Source organism: Podarcis vaucheri, assembly GCF_965113315.1.
Source record: "Podarcis vaucheri genome assembly, chromosome: 14".
NCBI classification, from domain to species: Eukaryota; Metazoa; Chordata; class Lepidosauria; order Squamata; family Lacertidae; genus Podarcis; species Podarcis vaucheri.
Window position 1 is genome coordinate 13,994,218 of NC_138752.1, and position 23,948 is coordinate 14,018,165.

At 43.2% G+C, this 23,948-nt stretch overlaps 2 protein-coding genes across 2 annotated transcripts in view; one reads left to right on the forward strand and one right to left on the reverse strand.

The window, feature by feature from the left end:
* On the forward strand, window positions 1-13,330 carry SLC24A5 (solute carrier family 24 member 5). Its single transcript, XM_082198610.1, has 9 exons — window positions 1-198; window positions 3,893-4,072; window positions 5,391-5,474; window positions 5,563-5,666; window positions 6,488-6,588; window positions 9,652-9,932; window positions 10,844-11,050; window positions 12,457-12,558; window positions 12,935-13,330. Exons 1-9 carry the CDS (start codon window positions 60-62, stop codon window positions 13,255-13,257), a joined length of 1,521 nt encoding a protein of 506 aa, XP_082054736.1. The 5' UTR covers window positions 1-59; the 3' UTR covers window positions 13,258-13,330.
* Window positions 13,325-23,948, reverse strand: part of MYEF2 (myelin expression factor 2) — a 22,397-nt gene continuing 11,773 nt past the window's right edge. The window contains exons 8-17 of the mRNA XM_082198940.1: window positions 23,448-23,497; window positions 23,306-23,369; window positions 23,085-23,189; window positions 22,344-22,394; window positions 22,195-22,266; window positions 22,013-22,108; window positions 20,095-20,193; window positions 17,091-17,305; window positions 16,956-17,007; window positions 13,325-14,157 (exon numbers count right to left, since the gene is read on the reverse strand). Of these exons, the coding sequence (XP_082055066.1) occupies window positions 13,994-14,157; window positions 16,956-17,007; window positions 17,091-17,305; window positions 20,095-20,193; window positions 22,013-22,108; window positions 22,195-22,266; window positions 22,344-22,394; window positions 23,085-23,189; window positions 23,306-23,369; window positions 23,448-23,497 (968 nt within the window). The 3' untranslated portion in view covers window positions 13,325-13,993. The remainder of the gene's footprint in view (window positions 14,158-16,955; window positions 17,008-17,090; window positions 17,306-20,094; window positions 20,194-22,012; window positions 22,109-22,194; window positions 22,267-22,343; window positions 22,395-23,084; window positions 23,190-23,305; window positions 23,370-23,447; window positions 23,498-23,948) is intronic.

A 23,948-nucleotide genomic window follows, 5' to 3' on the forward strand; every position in this document is an offset into this window, starting at 1 on the left:
ATCCCACTCGATCCCCTAATCCTGTCTCGCTCCGCGCCTAGTGCGCGACTCGGAGCAGGATGCACAGAGGCGGGAGCCAGCCGGGGAGGAGCCGAGGGATCCGCGTGGTAGCGGCGGCGCTTCTGCTGTTTTTCGCAACGGTGGTTCCTCTGGGAAAGCTACCTGTTGCGTCGGCTCAGCAGATCCCCGGGGATTCAGGTAAGGGATCAAGTGCTGATTGCAAAGGTGGCTGTTTTTTTTTGCCTCCCGATTCTCACGCACGTTTTCCTAGGGTGCAGCAACAGGTCTCCTCTAGATCTCAGCGTGGCAGTGGCGTAGCGTGGGGGGTGCAGGGGGGGTCCGGCAGCACCGGGCGCAACATCTGGGGGGGGGGGAACGCTCGCACTCGCAGCTCTCTGCCCCTAGGGCAGAGGGGGCGCAAATTACTTGCCTTGCCCCGGGTGCTGACAACCCACGCTACGCCACTGCAGCGTGGGACTTTTAAAAAACGTTCTGAGCAAGCTGCGATCCTGCTGCTACCGCACCACACCTTGAAATCGGCAGAAAAGCAAAGGATCAGGGCGCTTTGGGGCTGCAGGGTTCAGCTGAGCTTTGAGTTTCGGTGTAGGATTTTTGCATGCATCTGATCTATGCTATTATGCAACAGGTCTCCTCTAGAGCTCAGCTTGGGACTTGGAAAAAGTTCTGAGCAAGCTGCGATCCTGCTGCTACCGCCAACACCTAGCGGAGGAAAGCCTTTGGAATTGGCAGAAAAGCAAAGGATCGGGGCGCTTTGGGGCTGCAGGGTTCAGCTGAGCTTGGAGTTGCCTTGCGATGCAGGATTTTTGCATGCATCATGATCTATGCTATTATCACAGCTAAGGGAAAGAAAATGCATTGAGGCGATCTGCCAGGACTAACAACGATTTGCAGGAAGTGAGGTGGCGTTCCTAATTTGGAGGCTCCCAAACGAAATTGCTGGTGCAAAAGCAATGGGGTTTGGGAGGCAGAGCGGTTGCAAAAGGAAACTTTTCTCCGCGCTGTGCTGGATGCAGAAAGCAGCCGCTGCTAGCAGAGAAACAGCAAGAACATTTAAGACTTTTAAAGTGCATTAATAATATTGGGAAGTGTAGTTTGCCCCTCACAAACAGCTACAATTCCCAGCGCTCTTTTAAACAAACTAGTTCCCAGAATTTCGGGGGGGGGGGGTTGAAGCAATGTACTTTAATTTTTTGGTGAGCAGCGTCTCTTTCCAGCTGTACTGAATTCTTCAGCCTTCCCTTGTAAGCTTGACTCATCTTAAACGAGCACTTTTTAAAGAGCCCGTTTCATCCTCACTGTTGATTCTGTCCATATTTAAAGCTCTTCAGGTCATCAAATATGAGGCCGGCTTGCTGCCAAATACTGATTACTATGTATTACTGATTCTTCTTAAGAAGCTGTGTGCTACACATGCAAGCTTGTTGGATCTACTCTGAAGTAAAAAAAAACAGCAGCCCAACAGCAACCAGCCAAAGCCAGTTGCAAAAAGACACACACAGACCAGCTGCAGTATCAGTTAAAGGAGCATTGTACAACTTAAATTAAGTTACAGCTTCGCCACAAAGTCACCTGAGAACTGTAGAGTTGTTAGGAAACCTGTATTGCCCACACTGAACTGCAATTCCCAGTTACCTGTGATTGTCAAACTATTGGTGTATAGATTTTGATTAGATATATAAATATAAATACATACAAAATGCAGTAAAAGTGATGTGACCAATTCAAATGCAGGCAGAAATAGAAAAAATAAAATAAAACGCTGCCTTGTATTCTCAGTTGTTTTCACGTTTTCCTCCCCATTGTATCTTTGTCAAACATCTCCTGGGAATTTTAGCTCTGTGATGGAGGATAAAAAGGTAAAGGGACTCCTGACCATTAGGTCCAGTCGCGGACGACTCTGGGGTTGCGGCGCTCATCTCGCTTTACTGGCTGAGGGAGCCAGCGTACAGCTTCTGGGTCATGTGACCAGCATGACTAAGCTGCTTCTGGCGAACCAGAGCAGCGCACGGAAATGCCATTTACCTTCCCACCAGAGCGGTACCTATTTATCAACTTGCAGTTTGACGTGCTTTCGAACTGCTAGGTTGGCAGGAGCAGGGACCGCACCCTGTTGCAGGGATTCGAACCACTGACCTTCTGATCGGCAAGCCCTAGGCTCTGTGGTTTAACCCACAGCGCCACCCGCGTCCCCTGATGGGGGATAGGAGTCTTCTAACTCTCAGCACCCTTTAAGTACAGTTCCTGGGATCTTTGGGGAAAACCATGGCTATTTAAAGTGATACACCATGGCTCTAAATGAATGGTGCAGATGAGGCCACAGTTAGAATTGTAGAAGAGTGTAACCTCTGAGCGTGTTCTGGGCCTGAGGAACAGTTTTCTGTTCTGAGGTGAGCTCACTGTCCTTTGAGACCACACCTAGTTAGCTTTCTTCATTTCAGCCTGCTTTGGGTGGGAACACCTATTTGGATTACTGAATGTGTGAAACGAGCCCTTTAAGGAAGTGGAGGTGAGTATATGGTTGGTGCTGTGAGCTCTGCCATGGGCCATTCACCCATGCAAGTTATTCGTTTGAGGTTGCATTCATCAAATGATAGGCATTCAGGGTAAACTACCTGGGGACAAAGAGGGACGCGGGTGGCGCTGTGGGTTAAACCACAGAGCCTAGGGCTTGCCGATCAGAAGGTCAGCGGTTCGAATCCCCGCAACGGGGTGAGCTCCCATTGCTCAGTCCCTGCTCCTGCCAACCTAGCAGTTTGAAAGCACGTCGAAGTGCAAGTAGATAAATAGGTACCACTGCAGCGGGAAGATAAATGGCGTTTCCGTGCGCTGCTCTGGTTCACCAGAAGCGGCTTAGTCATGCTGGCCACATGACCCAGAAGCTGTATGCCAGCTCCCTCAGCAAATAAAGCAAGATGAGAGCCGCAACCCCAGAGTCGGTCACGACTGGACCTAATGGTCAGGGGTCCCTTTACCTTTTACCTGGGGACAAACCACAGGAACAAGGCTATAAGTGTGCAAGCAAAACCTCACAGTTCAGAATCTGAGCAGAAGAGGCATCCCCAGAAGGCTACCTGTTGTTGTGTTGTTGTTGTTTTAAAAAAAGCATTGGCTTATGTGTCTAAAACCAAATACAGTGGTGCCTCGCAAGATGAAATTAATTCGTTCCGCAAGTTTTTTCTTCTTGCGAGTTTTTCGTCTTGCGAAGCACGGTTTCCCATAGGAATGCATTGAAAATCAATTAATGCGTTCCTATGGAAACCGCTTGCCAGGCTGGCAGTGCGGAGAAGGGCTTTTCTCCCCACCGCAAGCCTTCAGGACAGGTACGGGAACAGAGGGGAAGGGGCGCAGCGCTTCTCCTCTGTTCCCGGGGGTTGCGGTGGGAGGAGGGTTTTTCCTCCCCACCGCCAACATTCAGAACAGCATTCTGAATGTTGGCGGTGGGAAGGAAAACCCTCCTCCCACCGCAAGTCTTCAGGACAGCCATCCGAAGGCTGGCGCGGGGAGAAGGGCTTTCCGCCCCACTGCCAGCCTTCGGAGGAGGTCCGAGGACAGTGGGGAAGACGCGCTTTGCTTCCCCGCTGTCCCGGAGATTTCCCTATGGGCTTTCGTCTTGCGAAGCAAGCCCATAGGGAAATTCGTTTTGCGAAGCGCCTCCAAAACGGAAAACCCTTTCGTCTAGCAGGTTTTCCGTCTTGCGAGGCGTTCGTCTTGCGGGGTACCACTGTACCAAGCTTGTACTATTTCTTGGTTTTTAGTAGCTTTTGTAAGGAAGTGAAATGACTGCCTTGCTTTCTTAGCAGCTGGTTTTCAGCAGCAAGACAGCAAAAGTGTGCCATGTGTCAAATTAAAACCACATAACCATTGTTTTCAGAAAATAAAACGCAGTGTATTGTCTCCCCGTCATCGGAATTCCCAGAAGGATTCTTTACGCAGCAGGAGCGAGAAGATGGAGGCATCATTATCTATTTCTTAATCATTCTTTATATGTTCCTGGCTGTGTCCATTGTGTGCGATTATTACTTCCTCCCTTCTCTAGAGATCATCAGCGACGGTAAGTTTTCCCCCTTTTCTTGTGGTGTTGTCATCTTAAAAAGGACATATATATTTTCTACAAAAATAAAAGGCACTAAATCAAACTGGAGGTTACCGTCTCTTTTGTAGGTAAGAAGTGAGCTGGAAAATTGCTAGGCTTTTTTCCCTACCATTTCGTTTTTTTAAAGGAGTCAGAGCCTGGGTGGACAAAAGGCTTATGGAAAAAGAAAAGAGGTGGGGAAGGGTTCAGCACTCTATATCCTATTAGTATAGGAATTTAGGAATATAGAACGCTACTTAGCAAGTCAAGCTATTTGTCTGTCTAGTGTAATATTACCAGCTCTGACTGGCAGCACCTCTCTGGGTTCATAGGTGGAGATCCTTTGCAGCAGCTGATGTTTTTCATGCAGAAGGTCCCAGGTTCAGTCCCTGACATCTGCAGTGAAAAAGTGTGTGCTTTATCACTGAGCTAAGGTCCCTTCTCGACAGAATATGAATTCCCCGCCCCAGGTGGGAATCGAACCCAGATCACACACAGAAGACGAGCTACCATTAAGAACGTAATGCTGGATCAGGCCAAAGGCAAATCTAGTTCAGCAGGTAGGGCCTTCTCGGTAGTGGCGCCCGCCCTGTGGAGCGCCCTCCCATCAGATGTCAAGGAAATAAGCAAGTATCTGACTTTTAGAAGACATCTGAAGGCAGCCCTGTTTAGGGAAGTTTTTAATGTTTGATTATTTATTGTGTTTTTAATCTGTTGGGAGCTGCCCAGAGTGGCTGGGGAAACCCAGCCAGATGGGTGGGGTGGTTGTTGTTGTTATTATTGTTATTATTAATAATAATCTTACAGTGGCGCCCCGCAAGACGAATGCCTCACAAGACGGAAAACTCGCTAGACGAAAGAGTTTTTCGTTTTGGAGGTGCTTCGCAAAATGAATCTCCTATGGGCTTGCTTTGCAAGACGAAAATGTCTTGCGAGTTCCTGCGGGGTTTTTTTCCCTTTCCTCCCCCCTTTTTCTAAGCTGCTAAGCCGCTTATCAGCTGATCAGATAAGCTGATAAGCCGCTAATAGCGCTAATCCGTCCTAGACGAAGAGAATCACAGAACGGATTCTTTTCGTCTTGCGAGGCACCACTGTATTATTATTACTACTACTGTGGCCAATCATCATACTAAGAGGCCTGTCTGCAATGCCTGCTCAAAATGCATTCCGCCTTCAGTATTTCAGCATAGCCTATGTTCTGCAACATGAATCTGCTACTGTAATGTTCTGAATTCTGCACAGCCCCCATTCATAGATATATTCTTGTTTCTCTCCTCTCTGTCCCTTGTCTCTGTAGCCCTTGGTCTCTCTCAGGATGTTGCAGGAGCAACTTTCATGGCAGCGGGTAGCTCGGCACCTGAGTTGGTCACAGCCTTTCTTGGTAAAGTGAAGCCAGCTTTAAACAGCACACAATTCCCTCCCTTGTGGAAGCAGAAATTAATTCTGTCAAAATGATGCTTTGCTTCTAGGGGTATTTGTCACAAAGGGGGACATTGGAGTCAGCACTATTCTTGGTTCTGCAATCTACAACCTCCTTGGTATCTGTGCAGCTTGCGGACTGTTATCTGGCATGGTATGTCCTAGCTTTTATGACACTCTGAAGCTGTTTCCTTGTGGTCCAGTGCCAAAGCTGGCTTAATTTGAGGTTACTTAAATTTAACAGGCTTGCAAAGCAGCATGTAATCAATTGGAAGAGAGTAAAAACCTTTGATACGCAACCCCACTTACTATCCTTCAGCAACTTTCAGAATGCTGAAAGTTTAACGTAGAGGTCCAAATGAGAAAGTTGTGTGCTAAATGGGGATAATAAAGACGTTTGGGTCTCACTGATTTACTTATGAGGTACTGAATTTTTAGGGCATTTCCAGATGAGCTACAGCTCCCAAAACTGGTACAGACATCTGAAAATGGTCCACTTCTCTCTCAAAGCAGAGGTCTTGGTATCCTCCCCCGAAAGGTTCATCCAGGTCACTCAGAAACCTGAAACATGGAGTTTGCTGCACTGATTACTAGAATATTTCTGAATCTCATGCCCCACATTTTTCCTGAGATATTTAAATAGAGGCCAGCATTTTGAAGGCAAGCAGCATCAAGGGTGCCAATAAAATATTGGAGGGGGCACATTAGCTCTGCCCTGCAAAACTGATCACAAGGTGTGGCACACAACCACACCATTTGAATGGTAATGCCCGTCAACCATCCAACTTGGGGATGGGATGGCGAAGGGACCTTGGACCCATAGGAGTTGGCTCCTATGTGTGGGGTAGGAGGTTAAGGCTGAGCCTTCAACTGTATCCTCTTGGGCTGAAACAGTTGCAACAAGGTGCATCTTATGCTTGCAAAACGCAAGCATCTTTTTGCTTTCCTAAAAGTATGTCTCAATTCTATCTGCAGGTTTCAAGACTGTCTTGCTGGCCCTTGTTCAGAGACTGTTTGGCCTATGCAGTTAGCGCAGCAGCAGTTCTTGCAATGATAATAGACAACAAAGTTTACTGGTAAGTGCCCACAAATGGGCAGTAGTCAGCCACACAACCAGAGTTTTGGTTCTCTTTTTTTAGTGGATTCCCCGCATCAGCAGGAAGATGGGACTTTTAAGTTCCCTTTGAAACATGTGATTCTCTGTTGCCTCAAAAAATTGCATGTAGTTAGATTGTATGCAATTGTAGTTAGTTGGACAGCAGGCACAGGTGCCCATAACTGGCTATTAAATGCCTTGCAAGCCATTTAGACAGCGTACTTTTGCTTCCGGAGGGTGTTAGCAACAGCGCCCCTATTTGGGGTTGATCTGTTGATCAATCAGTTGGAGCACCTTTTAGCGAGATGGCTCTGATACGGTAATATTAATAATAATAATAATAAATTTTATTTATATCCCGCCCTCCCCAGCCGAAGCCGGGCTCAGGGCGGCTAACAACAATAAAACAGTACAAAAGTACAACATAAACAACATTCTAAAATCATTCATTATAAAAATTAATTAATTCAAGCCACTAGCAACCATTGGGCCAGAGCTCTGCGAAGATTGCCGAGGGAGGGAGTCAGGCTGTGCCCTGGCCAAAGGCCTGGTGGAACAGCTCTGTCTTGCAGGCCCTGCGGAAGGATGTCAAGTCCCGCAGGGCCCTGGTCTCTTGTGACAGAGTGTTCCACCAGATCGGAGCCACAGCCGAAAAAGCCCTGGCTCTAGTTGAGGCCAGCCTAACTTCTCTGTGGCCTGGGACCTTCAAGATGTTTTTATTTGAAGACCGTAGGTTTCTCTGTGGGGCATACCAGGAGAGGCGGTCCCGTAGGTACGAGGGTCCTAGGCCATATAGAGCTTTAAAGGTTAAAACCAGCACCTTAAACCTGATCCTGTACTCCACCGGGAGCCAGTGCAGCTGGTATAGCACCGGGTGAATGTGATCTCGCAGCGAAGACCTCGTAAGGAGTCTCGCTGCAGCATTCTGCACCCGCTGGAGTTTCTGGGTCAGTCTCAAGGGCAGCCCCACGTAGAGCGAGTTACAATAATCCAGTCTGGAGGTGACCGTCGCGTGGATCACAGTGGCTAGGTCAGGGCGAGAGAGGTAAGGAGCCAACTGCTTAGCTTGGCGGAGATGGAAAAATGCCGCCTTTGTTATAGCTGCAATCTGCGCCTCCATGGAAAGGGAGGTGTCGAAGATTACACCCAAACTCTTAACGGACGGTGCTGGCACTAATTGCGCCCCCGCAAGAGATGGGAGTTGCCCCCCCAATCCTATATCGCCCCGTCCCAGCCACAGGACCTCTGTCTTCGAAGGATTTAGCTTCAACCGGCTCCCACGTAACCATCCAGCCACAGCTTCCAAACATCTGGTCAGTGTATCTGGGGCCGAGTCAGGATGGCCATCCATCAACAGATAGAGTTGGGTGTCATCAGCATACTGATGGCAACCCAGCCCAAAACTCCGAACAAGCTGGGCGAGGGGGCGCATAAAGATGTTGAAAAGCATCGGGGAGAGTATCGCGCCCTGAGGTACTCCACACACCAAGGAGTGGCGCGATGACAATTCCCCCCCAAGCGCCCCCCCAAGCGCCATTAAAACGTTTTATTAAGGTTTCGTTCTCGTAAGCCATGTGGGTGGGCAGTCCTAGTTCACACACGGATATTTTATCTGTATGCACAAGTTTTGGGATTCCATTCTTGGCATGGTAACCGTGTTTAATCCGCACCGCTTTTAGTTTAACAAGTACAAGAAATAACACTGTAAATGGCCTCAAGTACTTCAATTTTCCTACCAGCAGGAAATGATAAGAACCAGTGTTGAAGTATTGCTGGAAAGACAGGCCTCGTTCCATGAGATATGGGGACTTGTTCATGTGATAATGGTTGCATGCATCTCATAAGAACTGGTTAATTCATGAAGCTTTAGGCTGCTTATTACAATGACAATTTGAATAAGCCTCAGATACACTATACAGAGGAGTGCGGGTGGCGCTGTGGGTTAAACCAGAGCATAGGGCTTGCCGATCAGAAGGTCGGCGGTTCGAATCCCCGCGACAGGGTGAGCTCCCGTTGCTCAGTCCCCGCTCCTGCCAACCTAGGAGTTTGAAAGCACATCAAAGTGCAAGTAGATAAATAGGTACCGCTCCGGCAAGAAGGTGAACAGCGTTTCCGTGCGCTGCTCTGGTTCACCAGAAGCGGCTTAGTCATGCTGGCCACATGACCCGGAAGCTGCACGCCGGCTCCCTCGGCTAATAAAGTGAGACGAGCACCACAACCCCAGAGTCGGCCACGACTGGACCTAACAGTCAGGGGTCCCTTTAGCTTGACTTTACACTACAGTGGTACCTCAGGTTAAGTACTTAATTCGTTCCGGAGGTCTGTACTTAACCTGAAACTGTTCTTAACCTGAAGCACCACTTTAGCTAATGGGGCCTCCTGCTGCTGCCGTGCCGCCGGAGCACGATTTCTGTTCTCATCCTGAAGCAAAGTTCTTAACCCGAGGTACTATTTCTGGGTTAGCGGAGTCTGTAACCTGAAGCGTATGTAACCTGAAGCGTATGTAACCAGAGGTACCATTGTATACAGAAACCTGATTATATTTCCTGATTAGCTAGTTAAGGTTTCTGGTAAATTGACCCTTAAAGAGAAATAATAGTTCTGGGGAAAAGCTGGGGGCCCCTAGGAAGATATATAGAGGAGCCACAGTTGAGTGGCACAAACATTTGAGTGACACATACTTTTGCACAACAGTGGTTCCAGGTTTGACAACTGGCATCTGCAGGAAAAGCTGAGGAAGTCCCCTGTCTGAAGTCCCCTGGAGAGCTGCTGCCAGCCAAAGTAGACAATAATGAACTAGATGGACCAACCATCTGACACATTAAAGAACAGATTCTTATGTACTCTCTTGCTTTGCAAATCTTCCCCCCTTGGGGAAAAACACCACAGAAACTGTTAATTCATCACCTTGGAATAACCATGCATACTCAAACATGAATTATTTTTAATTGAGGTTGTTCTGTAACCAAACATGAAGTGTATTGAATACAAAAACACACTATGATATTTGCAATTTTATTTATTTATTAATACTTTGTTCTAGGTATGAATCTGCTTCTCTCCTCTTAATATACGGAGTCTACATTTTGGTGCTCTGCTTTGACATTAAAATCAATCAGTACATCATGAAGAAGTTTAGTCGTTGCTGTACCTGTTTCACAGTGACTGCAGAAGAGACTGAACAGCAACCACTGATGGGCTGGAAGGAAGAGTCCGGGCCTCTTCTTCGTCGGCAGTCAAGAGCAGACAGCGGAATTTTCCATGATGAGTCAGATTACGCTCAACTTTCATCAAGTTTACATGGGCCTGATACTATTTCTGAAGGTATTCCTTCAATCTTTGCCAACAGCTATTTTAGAAAGGTCTGGCACTAGTGCAAATGGCTTCAGAAATTCTAGTGAAAAAATAAATCATTAGCCGCTCTGGTCACTCTCAAGTTTTCCTGAAAATACCGAAAGTAAGGCTTTGCCATGTGAATGTAACTTACAAGTCAGGTGGCTGAAATGCTTTAAATTATATAATGGCTCAGGTGCTTAAACAAGACTATCTTGAACAGGGTCATATTCCTCTGGCAACACACATACACAGCAATCAATGATCCTTGGTTGCCTGCTATCTAAATTTTGCTTCCTGAGACTCAGTCTTGTTAGTTTTAATTAAACTTTAAGAGCCCTCAACCTGTGCAGTGGTACCTCTGGATGCGAACGAGATCCGTTCCGGAGCCCCATTCGCATCCTGAAGCGAACGCAACCCGTGTGTGCGCGGGTCACGATTTGTCGCTTCTGCGCATGCGTGTGACATCATTTTGAGCATCTACGCATGTGCGAGCGGCAAAACCCGGAAGTAACGCACTCTGTTACTTCTGGATCACCTGAAAACACTCAACCTGAAGCACATTTAACCCGAGGTATGACTGTACAGCATAAACCTAGTTGAGAGTCCTCTATTACAGGGGTTGGACTAGATGACCCTTAAGGTCCCTTCCAACTCTACAATTCTGTGATTCTGTACATTGTCAGAAAATGACTGGGGATTTGTGTAGTTATTCATGGTACTTTACCGTGTAATGATTACGGGATAAAGTTTTTTGGAGGACAGCGAGTAATATGTAATGTAGGTCTATCCAAATGGCTAAATAAGACAGGAGTTCCTATCAGGAAAATTATGGAGCTCTCAAAAGCTTAAGTTTATAAAGACCAAGATCTCATTTCTTAAATGGCTTGCCACCTTGACAGATTCTCAAAGCGTGTTCACCATGCCTGAAGCAGATCTGAAGAGAGTTCTGTGGGTGCTGTCCCTTCCAGTTATTGCTCTGCTCTATTTGACGACACCTGACTGCAGAAGACAGTTTTGGAAGAACTGGTTCATGCTTACATTCTTCATGTCAGCAGTGTGGATTTCGGCATTTACATACGTTCTTGTATGGATGGTAACAATAGTGGGTATGTATTGAATCCAGCAGTACAAGCCCTCCCTTGCATAATAAGTCAATTTGGCAGCAGTGTCTTAAAACAAGAATCCCGATTTTGGTGGTGCTTAAGATAAAAGTTGCTATGCATAGGATTTCAGACTGGACTTCTTTAACAATTAATGCCTACATTAGGTCAATGTAAAAGTATGAATTTACTAGAGTTAAACCACAGGCTTAGCCAGCTTGAATCAGCAGTGTTTTAGGAAATAAAAGCTAAGCCTAGCATTCTTTTTATTATTAAAAACATAGATTGTAAGTCCAACTCCCTAAAAAAAATCAAGAGTTCACAGCCAACTAATGTAGATAAGCTGCACAAAAAATGGAATATTTCTGGCAGTTAACCTTAGGGCACTGTTCATCCTTCTAGCCCAGTACTGTCTCCTCTGGCAGCAGCTCTCAAAGAGCTTCCACATCACCTGCTACCCACTCCCTTAAACTGAAGATATGCCAGGGATTGAATCTGAGAACTGCTGGATGGAAAGCATCTGGGTCTTCCACTGAAACTATAGCCAGCCCCCCCAGATGATCAGATTAACCTGCTTTAATATACCAAAATGGAGTCTTCCAAGGAATGAGCTAAAAAACCTCACCAGCAGCATTATACTAAACCTTTCCTATATTCTGTCTGCCACTGTTCCGTTGATATAATGGGGGGGAAACACATGGGAGTCATGTGTTGGGCAGTACACCTAGATTCATCCTCTAACTGTGCAGCAAAATTACAACGTTGTAATTTATTTTCAGGCATTGGCAATGACGTTAAACTAAAGCCAACAATAGCAGCTTAGAAATTTGGATTCCAAACTATTACAGTGCCCTTTCATCCATTTCAGGAACTAAAGGCTTGAAGTTACTTTCCCAGCTGAACTTTCACAGCAATGCCATTTGGAAGTTTTTGAGTCAAGATTATCAGCAGACTTAATTTCCTCCCCCGCCCCCAGCCTAGAATTCATGTGTTTCTTTCAAGAGCAGATGATTAAGAAGGGTTAGTGGTTCATATGACTTCAAGAGCTCATGTGATAAAGATGCCAAAGGAAAAGAAGGGATTATACCAGTTGTAACAACTCCAAGAGACCTGCAATTAGAAGAGTAAGCTATTCCATATTTGAAGGGAAACTTGACGCAGGCATGTTGATTAGTAGCAATATTTTCAGAACTAGAAATCTCTTAATGGTGACTTTTAAATGACAGAATAGCATAGCTTCTTTCAGCATATACCACCAAACTGTAGTATGTTAAATCTGTTCATACTGATCTAGAAATGTGGTAGCTGAAACACTAGCAAGACCCCCCCCCAACCCACACACACACAATTCCATTCTTTGTCCATTAACAGAAAGCTAAAGTGTTCCTTCCTTTTGAATTTGCTTGCTACAGGGGAAACTTTGCACATTCCAGATACTGTAATGGGTCTTACATTACTAGCAGCAGGAACAAGCATACCAGATACAGTTGCAAGTGTGCTGGTGGCTAGGAAAGGTGAGTGGTTTTTCATACCCATAGCATTATGAAGCAATTTGCAGCAAGTGTAAAGGGGGAGGGCGGTTCCCTTTGTTTAGAATATGCCGACAGAATGCACTAACGCTATACTGGCATGAAGAACTGGCAAACGTTTAGCACACAACATGGGAATGAATTGTTACTTTTATAAGTAGTACCAGGGTGTTTAGGGTCAAAGGAGAACTTCGGGGAGCTTGGATGGCTCCAGCAAAACAAATTCTTAGCAGCCAACCTAAAATAGTTCAGGCATATTAAAACTAGCAATTTCTGCAATCATGGTACGGTATAAAATACGGTATAATGCAGCAAAAAGCTTCCTTAGGATTGATACACATAAATGTGTTTTATCTTGCAGGAAGAGGCGATATGGCGATGTCAAACATTGTAGGATCCAATGTATTTGATTTGTTGTGTTTGGGATTGCCATGGTTTATAAGGACAGCCTTTGTAGACACAACAGCTCCTGCAGAAGTGAACAGCAGTGGTTTGACTTACACTGCCATTTCTCTTGTTTGTTCCATTGCTTTTATTTTTCTGGCTGTTCACTTGAATGGCTGGAAGCTAGACAAAAAATTGGGGGCAGTCTGTCTAGTGATGTACTTGGCATTTGTAATATTATCAATCCTGTATGAACTTGGAGCCATAGGAAACAATCCTATCAGTATCTGTGGAGACTAGTTTGGCTAGGGTTGGGGTTTTTTTTTTACAATGTAATCGAGGATAAGAAATAAACATACATAAAATATTGAAAGCACTAGTTTCTTCATTTAGTCAAATAAAAAACTCCAGCATTCCCTTTGAGCTCTAAAACTTATTTACAGAAATTCCACATCATGACATAAGAACCACTTAAAAGCTCAAGGCTATCAAGAATTAATGAGAGCATGTCATTTCAGAGAAAGGAGTAGCAGTGACTATAAATGCATGTAAAACAAACAGGGAGAAGGGGGAGTAAAAAAAGGGAAGACACATTCTTTACATTACAATTGTAACATAGGGAAATATGACACAAAACAAGTTCCACTATACAGTCTTTGTTAAACAGAGGAAATGGCTTGTTTTATTAAAAACAGTAGAACCATTCATTTAAACTGAATGACTAGAGACACTTAGCATGATTTTGGAGAGGTATTAAAACAGCCACAGCTCCCAGACTTCAAGAGAAGGTGTGGGTGTTCATACCACTGGACAAGTCAGGAAAGTTCTCTTTCAAAAACCAAAATGTAGTAAGAGTCAGTTAATGAACTCACAGTATATTAAACACTATACTGTTAAAGGCTGGTGGGTTTTAAAAGTTTTGTTTTTCCAACTTAAGTAAAGCATACAATGTTACTAAAAACGACTCACTAGGAGGAGACAAGGAGAGAAAAGCTAAACTGACAAAAAGGAATGTTCCCCAACATTTAATTATAAATTATGCAACGCGATCCAAACGTACGTCAATTTCTCTGCCACTGATTTTTATGCCGTTCATTATCCTACAGGCCTTTTCCGCCGATTCTGGTGAATCAAATCTGACAGTTCCACAGCCTTTTGATTTCCCATTCTCCATTTTTATTTCTGCAAACATTACATGACCTGGATAAACAAAGTTAAAAAGTCCAATTTAGTCTATGATGCACTGCTGGTGTTAGAAATCCCAGTCGCCACAGATAACTTTAAAAAATCTGAATTGCAATGTAATAAAAGCCAGCTCATGTCACAGGTCTCCTATCGTAATGCTACCCATGCAAGCAAGAGAAGCCATCTAGCAGCCTCCGTTTTGCCACACTGAATTTATAAACTCGACACCCCCTCAAATGCCACTGCATTCCAATTATCTGCCAACCTATCCTTCCTCCTCTACATTAGGTATATTTTCTTCCAACAGGTTTGGCAACGTCGGCTCTCTTCCCAAATTTCCTGTATTCCATACTTCTCCCCCCACCCCACCCCCTCAATGAAAACTGAATTGGGAAAGAGAGGGCACATTTCTAAGAACTTCGTCGGTAAAGAAAGGTTGAGAGATTGTTGATTCTCAGTATTTTAACATTTTAAACATCTAGATGAACCCAGGCAATTGGGGGCAACAGGCAGCTGATCTAAAACACTGGATAGGTTTAAAAATTGACCCTAAACTGTGCAATTCTACATTCAGACTCAGTTTATATAGTTTATAGTGGCTAAGGAAACCCAGCCAGATGGGTGGGGTATAAATAATAATATTATTGTCATTATGGTTATGGTGGTGATGATGATGATGAATCCCTTAAATAAAATTTAGTAACTTCAACACTTCTTGCAGCATTTTCAGGTGGCCTAGCAGTCACTACTTGTTATAGGACTTTTTAATTTTAAAAAGTATAGAAAAGCCTCAATTTCTTAAGCCACAAATGCAACAGAGCACAGATGGGGGGAATCTTGCTTTTTGATGCTTTAAGGCATGAAAGGGAACACTCTGGCCCTCCAGATACTGAGGGGTTTCAGCTCTCATCAGCTCCAGCCACCAGAGCTAATGACCAGAGGTGGTTGAAAAGAGAACTTCATATCTGCAGGGCCACAAGTTCTCCATCCATGTTTCAAAAGGAGGGCAAGAAAAATACTTTTGCTGGTGCATTAAGCTAACATGAAATGCTGAGAATAAGATTAAGTGCACATTTCAAAAACTATACATTTTTGAGAATTCAAAAGCACAATTTGTGGATTATGACAAATATGTAACATTGCAGAAGTGTGCGGTCAAAGAAGGCAATTATAGCTTGAGAGTTCTACCAGGAACCACAAAAGCTCCTTTCTCTTTGAACAGGTTGTCCATTTCATGAGCAAAGCAAGGATGAGTTTTCACAGAAAGGTAATAAAGATGGAGATTACATTCCCCTCAGAATTCAATGAGACTTAGATGACTTGGACCTCAAGTAAAAATCATTATTTGCTGCGAACACAAAAAAACGAAAGAAAGAAAGAAAGAAAGAAAGACACCCTTGCCACCCAGATCTATATTGGAATGCCAAGAACTAGCATTACTGCAACATTCTTGCATCCTTAAAAGGTAAAGGTAAAGGGACCCCTGACCGTTAGGCCCAGTCGTGGACGACTCTGGGGTTGCACTGCTCATCTCGCTTTACTGGCCAAGGGAGCCAACATTTGTCCACAGACACAGTTTTTCCGAGTCATGTGGCCAGCATGACCAAGCCGCTTCTGGCGAAACCAGAGCAGCACACGGAAATGCCGTTTACCTTCCCGCCAGAGTGGTATCTATTTATCTACTTGAACTTTGACGTGCTTTCGAACTGCTAGGTAGGCAGGAGCTGGGACCAAGCAACGGGAGCTCACCCTATCGCGGGAATTCGAACCGCCGACCTTCTGATCAGCAAGCCTAGGCTCAGTGGTTTAGACCACAGCGCCACCCACATCCCTTAGTCTTAATATATTCTTAGCAGTTTCAAACTAAGGGAAATTCATATGGAAACCCAAACCATTGTTTGTTGTCATTTAATTAAAGGAACTAAACAAATCACAAATTGTGAGTATCAACCAAGCAGGATCTATTACTACGGCTTGAGGCTTGTAAACTACTTTAGGCAAACTGATTTCTCACCATGGTTTGGGGCATTGCTCAGAGGCTACTGTTTGGGACAACATCTAGGGATTCCCAGGAAGAGATAAGAAAGAAACCAATAATTGTTTGCCTCTGCACAGTGCTAGAAATAGAGAGATGAAAGCTAGGAGCTAAATGACACCTTAAATCTAGGTTATGGGTGCCGCAACGGAATGTCTAGGCACACTTCTTTATAACAATACAAGCTGAAAATGAACTGCAGCTAAAATCTTATGTTCATTTTTCCTCATCTGAATACTGCAAAAACCAAAGCCATACCCACCCCCCTAATATTCTTATAAGTGTCCCTTCTCCACTCCTCAGAGAATGGCTCAATATGGGGAGGCAGCAAAAGGTCCTCCTTTCGTTCCAACAATGGCAATTTTAATCTGAAATCTTAGGTGCAATATCGCTCCGAGCTCAGAAACTGCTTGCATTAATGAAATTCCTTGTCGCAAAACACGCCTAGAACAATGGGAGTTTCGAATGCTGCCTCTGCATCTGGAACACAAGTCGTGGCTTAGAGTCTCAATTAGATGGCACACAGCAAGCCATCCAAGTCGCCACATTCTGGGGACCCTTCGGGTTCCTCAATGAAGGTTGGTAATGAAGCTCAAGCTTCCATGAAAGGACAACTTTCCCCCTGAAACATACACAGTTTTAAGGTACCCACTCCATTCATGCTGAGCAGCAGGTGATGTCCAACAACTCTGGCACAAGTGGTAGCCTCGCCCTACCATCTTTGTTGCGGCTAATCATCTTTGCCTTAGAGGCAACAACATTTGTGCCTAATACTTACCGCACTGGCTGAACTTTTCCTTAAGCTTCTGCCAGGTCAAGTCAAAAGGAAGCTGAAATGAAGATAAGCATATAGTAACGCAAGGAGAAAAAGCCAGAGAATAACGCTGCTAATTGGTTCAATTTATGTGCTTACATTTCTGACAAATATCTGGTTGCCCTTGGAGCCTACTCTGTCTCTCACACCACTTCCCATTGGGCCAGGCACAAATCCTCGATCCATATCGATATTTCTCTCCAGGCCAGTTCCCATGGTTGGCCCCATTCGATCAAAAGTGGAGTTCATCCGATCCATTCCCATGCCCATGCCCATTCCTCCGGTCATACTGTTCATACCACTTATTCCACTACCTGCAAACACACACAGAGAGAGATTTAGGAACCCAATAGTAATGTTTATAGCACAATAGTAAACAAAAGCTTGATAAGTTTCAAATTCATATATAAATAAGCTGGTTTGATGCAAGGGAAAATGCAGATGAGTTTCTATAAAGAAAGTCAAGTACGTTTCTGGTGCACTAGTTAACTTTGACATGCAACTGAATCCCATGAAAATATTCAGAGGAAATAGCACTTAAAGGGCTGAGGGCTGTTTTAACCAAATTCATTTGATCTCCATCTGAGGAAGCAAATGGACAATGATTTATTATGCTGGTAATAGCCAGCCAACTATAAAGAGACCAAACATTTATTTTTGTTTTCTGCCATTGACCTACATTTTCCTAACTGAATTTAATAATTGCAGATTTTAAATGGTGCATACAGTATTTGGGTTATGAAAGTAGATGTAAACCCCTACTAATGTTTGTCTGTCTGAAAGAATGTTACATGGCAGCTAGATTTTTCAGTTAGCCATTACTGATTTATGGCAGTATCAGCCCATGGGCATTCACTGCAATGCGCTCTATGTGGGGCTACCTTTGAAGGTGACCCAGAAACTACAATTAATCCAGAATGCAGCCGCTAGATTGGTGATTGGGAGCGGCCGTTGAGGCCATATAACACTGGTCCTGAAAGACCTACATTGGCTCCCAGTATGTTTCCGAGCACAATTCAAAGTTTTGGTGCTGACCTTTAAAACCCTAAACGACCTCGGTCCAGTATACCTGAAGGAGAGCCTCCACCTCCATCGTTCTGCCCGGACACTGAGGTCCGGCTCCGATGGCCTTCTGGCAGTTCCCTCACTGCGAGAAATGAGGTTGCAGGAAACCAGAGAGAGGGCCTTCTCAGTAGTGGCACCCGCCCTGTGGAACACCCTCCCATCAGATGTCAAGGAAATAAACAACTATCTGACTTTTAGAAGACATCTGAAGGCAGCCCTGTTTAGGGAAGTTTTTAATGTTTGATATTTTATCATGGATGCCCCTGTTACAAAGTTGAATTCTACCCTTCCCAGCTTTTATGATGCCACGGCTACCCTGAAGTGGGTTTGAACTGATGTGCCTAAAGTAGATCAGTGCAAGCTAGTTTGCGAAAGTGACTGTGGGCTTATCAGGTCATGGCTGTCACTTACTTATTGTTTAAACAGGCACTTTGCGATTACCAGTCCCATTAAGATCAGATGCTTTTTTCATAAGCAAGCAGGATCCAGGTGAATTTTAAAATGCCAAGTTTTGGAGAATACTAAAAATTATTGTGTGTGTTTGATAGACACTGACTACAGAGAAGGAACATAGCTCAATGGCAGCTTACGTATTTTCATGCAAAAAGTCCCAGGTTCAATCCCTAACATGCGACTTGGTTTAAGAGCAGTTTCCTATGCTCCTGTTATAGAAATTTATTAATCCAAACTGTGATTTTTCACAAAATAAGCATAATGGCTCTCACAAGCATGGAATTGTCAGTGTATTATTCCCTTATTAAATATGACCAGATAAGAGAGCTAGACTTATATTCCATCACATATACTGTTCACACTTAGAATGCAGAGGTGTTAGTATTCTTAACATGCACCTTTCAGTTATTTTGTAGCCATGCATGACAACTCTATGAATCTCCCTTTTACAGACAGATGTTAAACCACCTTGTAAGTCAAAACAGCTATCTGAAATTCTGCGATTGGTAGCTGTTGCTACAGGTTTTATTTAATATCAGATTCCAATACTTGCTATTATCTGCTGTTTTTTGGAAATTTGCTTGTCTGCTATGCATTTGGACACCTCTTAAGATGTCATAACCAAATTCTGCATGGTTTCTAAGATCAAGGAGCAAGTTTTTGTCTGTGTTTGTATACAACTGGACACCTTTTTGAATCAGAACAGAAGAATGAGCATTTCAAAACTGCACTGATTTTTTGATTTCTTAGAATTCCTGGGCAACACCAGGTACAAGGCTGCTAGGGTTTATACAAATGACCCACTCAAGAAACTTAATCTTAAGAAAACACTAGACATCTTAATGAACTTCAGTTATAACTGCAGTCACATAAAACTGGAAGTTTTAAATCAATGGAACAATTTTCTGGATCCATCTAGGCATAGCACTAACAAAAGATCCTTTCTATTATACATTAGAATTTATATTTGGTTGAAGCAGATCAACCTACTCATTCCAGATCCTACTGGGCCCATATTAGAAGCTCCCATTCCTCCTGCAAAACCACCAACCATTGCACCACCTAAACAAGGACAGAAAAAAGTCACATTATACATCTCCGTTTTACTTAAAAGCTAGGGAATTCTACCAAACTACCTTTTCATAACAAAATAATTTATTGATGGCAGTAATGCTCAACGGACATACAAAAGCTGAACAAGGGTAGCTACTAGACTATGAGAAAAAATAACTTCACTACAATGTTCTCATTGAATTTTTTCAGAGAATGTAAATTTGTAAGGCCAGTAGAGCTACAATGCAGCAAGAAGTCTACAAGCATCTCTTAAAATTGAATGGTTATTTGAGAACTAATTTGGATTCCTGCTTTAAACTACTTCTATTCAATCTCAAAAAGCAGTATGTGAAAAGCACTTCACCCTGTCAATCTCCAGAAAGAAGACAACAGTACCTTTCATGGACATCTATCTCAGGCGGAAGGGAAAAGGGAGATTATGAGTATGAAGTGTTCACTTGTGAAAATGATTTGCTTGCTACATGCTTGATACCCAATTCCATGAAAAATGCAAGTTTGCCAAGGGCCATACCCATCCTTCCAAACGAGTCTCCAAAGCCACGGTTCATTGCCATATCAGTTCGACCAAAGTCTCTATCAATATTTCCTCCCATTCCTCCACGGAACATTTCTGCAGGAAACACAGTAGACAGGATTTTCTTTTAGATTCCAGATACCGTATGTTTGCTTACAGACAGACCTTTGGGTACAAAGGATTCGCTTTGAATGGTACCATAAACAGCTAAGTGGAAAGATGCTTATTCAAGATACTGATTTCAAACAAATTCATTAAAAAATATAGGAACATGGGAAGCTGTGTTTCATGGACCATTGATCCATCTAACTTAGCATTGTCAACCCTGAATGGAAGAGGTTCTCCATAGTTCAGGCAGTCTTTCCGAGTCAACATGCATTATAGCTTGACTGTACATGTTGGGTATACAGTCGAAGCAAGACTCATTTCCATTCCCCTATTACTACAAATGTGAGATTCAGAACTCTAGAAGAGTCGCTATAATTTTTTTGTAGTAGATCCCTCTCACAGGATCAGTGGATGATGCCAATATAATGCAGTCTCAAATGTTCTCCTCAAGAATCCCAGGAGCCGAGGTAGTTTTGGAGGCAGCAGCATGGCACCAAGCACTGGCAAAAATGAGAGACTTCCCACCACCTCCAAATTTCAGCTTCAAAAGAGAGATCTTCCTCAATATCAAAGCTGTGGAGAAGCTAAATTACCCCTCCTTGCCTGCTTAAATCTCATTAAGAAGCAGCCTCCTCCAATTTTAAAAAACTGCATGTGAAATGCAAAGTCCTGTTTTTAACATCACATCTACTTTGATTGTCTCTGTGCACAGGCACACAAATGTAGCAGATAAGCCCTTCAGGGTGTGTGTTTTTTAATACAGTACTCAACAAAAACAAACAAATACAAAACAAAATAAATCTATTTGTACATGGCCACCAGGGTCCCTTATGGAAAAACTGGGGATACTGGCATAAAGCTAATAAGAGTAACAGAAAATAGAGAGAGAATATTTACATCAACATTATGAGAGATCATTGGATAAGAATACCTCAGTCCATTTCCAAGTATAAGTTCTTGTCAAATTCATTGTTTATTACTCATTATTCCAAATGTGTGTGCATAGTCTAATATGGGACAGGGCTCTCTTTCATTTGTGTGAAAAAGCAAGTTACACAACACTAGGTCAACTGTATGCCACTGTTAAGAAAGGGTCCTTTGGGCTGAGCCAGCCAAAGTGTTACCAAGTCCTTAGATTAATGTAAATAATGTCATCAAAAATAGGTGACAAAACTTTTGGGGTTGACAATATTGTGTCCACTAATTATGATCATTTTCTTAATGACTTTATCCCAGAATGAGGATATCAAGGGGCATTACCACCATAAATACACCTGGGCTTGCACGCTCCCCAGCAATTAAAACCTTTGGCTTTTATGCAACAGTTAACTTGAGCTTTTTATAGAAGCTCTGGTCAAGAACATGAAATATGGTATTTTATCAAGTTAACAAATTCTTAATTTTTGTTTAATTTGTATTAAGCTCAGAGGATTTAAATCACCTTTTAGAAAGGTGGTATGCTGCAAGCAAGCAAGCAAAATGAAGCCTTTGGTTAAACTCAACAATTAGGCATCCCTGCTGAAAGTTTGCTTGCAGATTTGCTTGTAATACATTAACTCCAATGAAAATAAATTTGATAAACACATCCAGGAGAATATTCCCACACTCTAGTTTTCAGATGGGGGTGGGAAAGCACACTGTGCTTCACAGCTGATAGTTGAAGTTTATGTTTTACGGAAGCCTTTTTAAAACTAAATGTACGTTTCCACATCATTGATCTTAAGCTCTTAAATCAAAGATTGTAGCTTTAAAATGATTGGGCTACAACTGCAAACACAGAGTAATTTTAAAAAACTGGTTAATTTACCTCCCATACCTGTTGCCATGCCCCCCATGCCTGTTCCGATGCCACCAGTCATTCCGCTGCCAATATTTCCTCGGAAATCATCCACACTGCCCATTCCTAGAAATAGATTTTATTTTTTAGTTTTACAATACTTCTAGATACACTGGAACAGCTGTACATATTAAGAGCAAATAGTCACCTACCTCCCATTCGGTTGACTCCGCCAAATCCTCCCATGTTTGCCATCCCTTTCATGCCACCAAATCCGCCAACACCTGAACCGTAAGCAGAGAGCATTTTACTAAATTCATAAATTTTGTATAGCAACAAAGTAACTGGGGAATGTGCCTACCTCCGCCCATTCTGTTCATTCCTCCAAAGCCTGGACCATCCACTCCCATTCCTTCAAATAAACAGATTTACAGGTGAGCTATTAAGTATATCTTTATGCCACTCTACCCTTCAGCTGAACAGCTCCCAGCGAGGTTCACAATAAAATCAATGCAATATAGCAACAAAATATATCATAACCTAGTGAGGAATCATACCAGCAGTTAAAAACAGGATAAGATGTAAGAACTTAAAAAAAATTTTTGGAAGAACCAAACAAGAAAAGCTTGGTGCTGAACAGGCACTTTTAAAGGTACATATAATGAAAAAATGATTAAAATTTAAGTATGAGTCACAATACATTTAAAGACTTCTATGGTACTTCAGGAAATGTCTCCCTCACTCCATGGCAAGAAGTTACAGATAGGTAGTCATTATACATGACTAAGACATTTTTCACCTTCTCACCCCTTGCCTTTTCCTGTAAGACCTATTGCAGTCGTTAAGAGTCGTCAACAGGCTCATCTCAGCTATCTGCCAATCTCCCATTCCCACCACCCTTCTGAGTAATACCCCTCCCCACCTTCACACTATATAGAAGGATCTGGCAACTTCTGTTTCAGTGTATCTGAAGAAGTGTGCATGCACACGAAAGCTCATACCAAGAACTAACTTAGTTGGTCTTTAAGGTGCTACTGGAAGGAATTTTTTTATTTTGTCCAAGGCAAGAAAACATTGAGAAGAGGAAAGAAAGCATACTGACCTCCAGGAGCCACACTTCCCATTCCACCACCACCCATGCTTAGTTGGGTTGCACTTATGGGCTGCCCGCCAGGTCCAAGTCCCATTCCAATTCCTCCAAGACCACCTTTGAAAGCAAAGATCACTCCATAAGGTTCTCAGTGTTTCTAAACAGTTGAAGGCAGGGGCAATTCTACTAGGCTTCAAAATGATACCTATGTCTATATTGACAGGCATACTCACGAGGTAGCTGTGGTGTTTTGCTGTCTGCTACACGGAAATCATCGTGAGGAATTGATTTGTCATCCTAACAACAGACAAAGACTTTTAGAACATTGTAGCGGTTTGTCTCAGCTACCATGGGCAAAACAAATGAACAACTCACCATTTTTACATGCATGGGTCTATCAAACAGAAATTGTCCATTGAACATAGCTGAACATAAAGTCAAGGAAACTTACATCCGCCAATAATATGTTAAGCTACACAGGTGATCTTACAAACACACTTGCCCTCTAGACTGTCATCCAATAGCTTCATCTTAGGGGTCTTGTCAATTAAATTTGCAATTATATGCATGCATATAAAATAGTGGTCCGAATTCATTACAGCAAGCACAATTTAGAAGAAATCTGATTTGAAATGCCATCAAGATTATGACTACTGACTGTGGCTTTGATAGATAATTTCTTTAAAATCTGCCATATGAGTTAGACCAGACGACTTTTTAAATCTGTAAAATCAACTGAACATTACAATCCTACTATATACTATTCATGTACTTTTCTGAATAGCTGTCTTATCTCCTATTGTACTAAAGTATTCAACTTGCACCCCACTATTCAAATACAGTGGGGGCAGTGAGATGCGAGCAGAATCCTTAGCT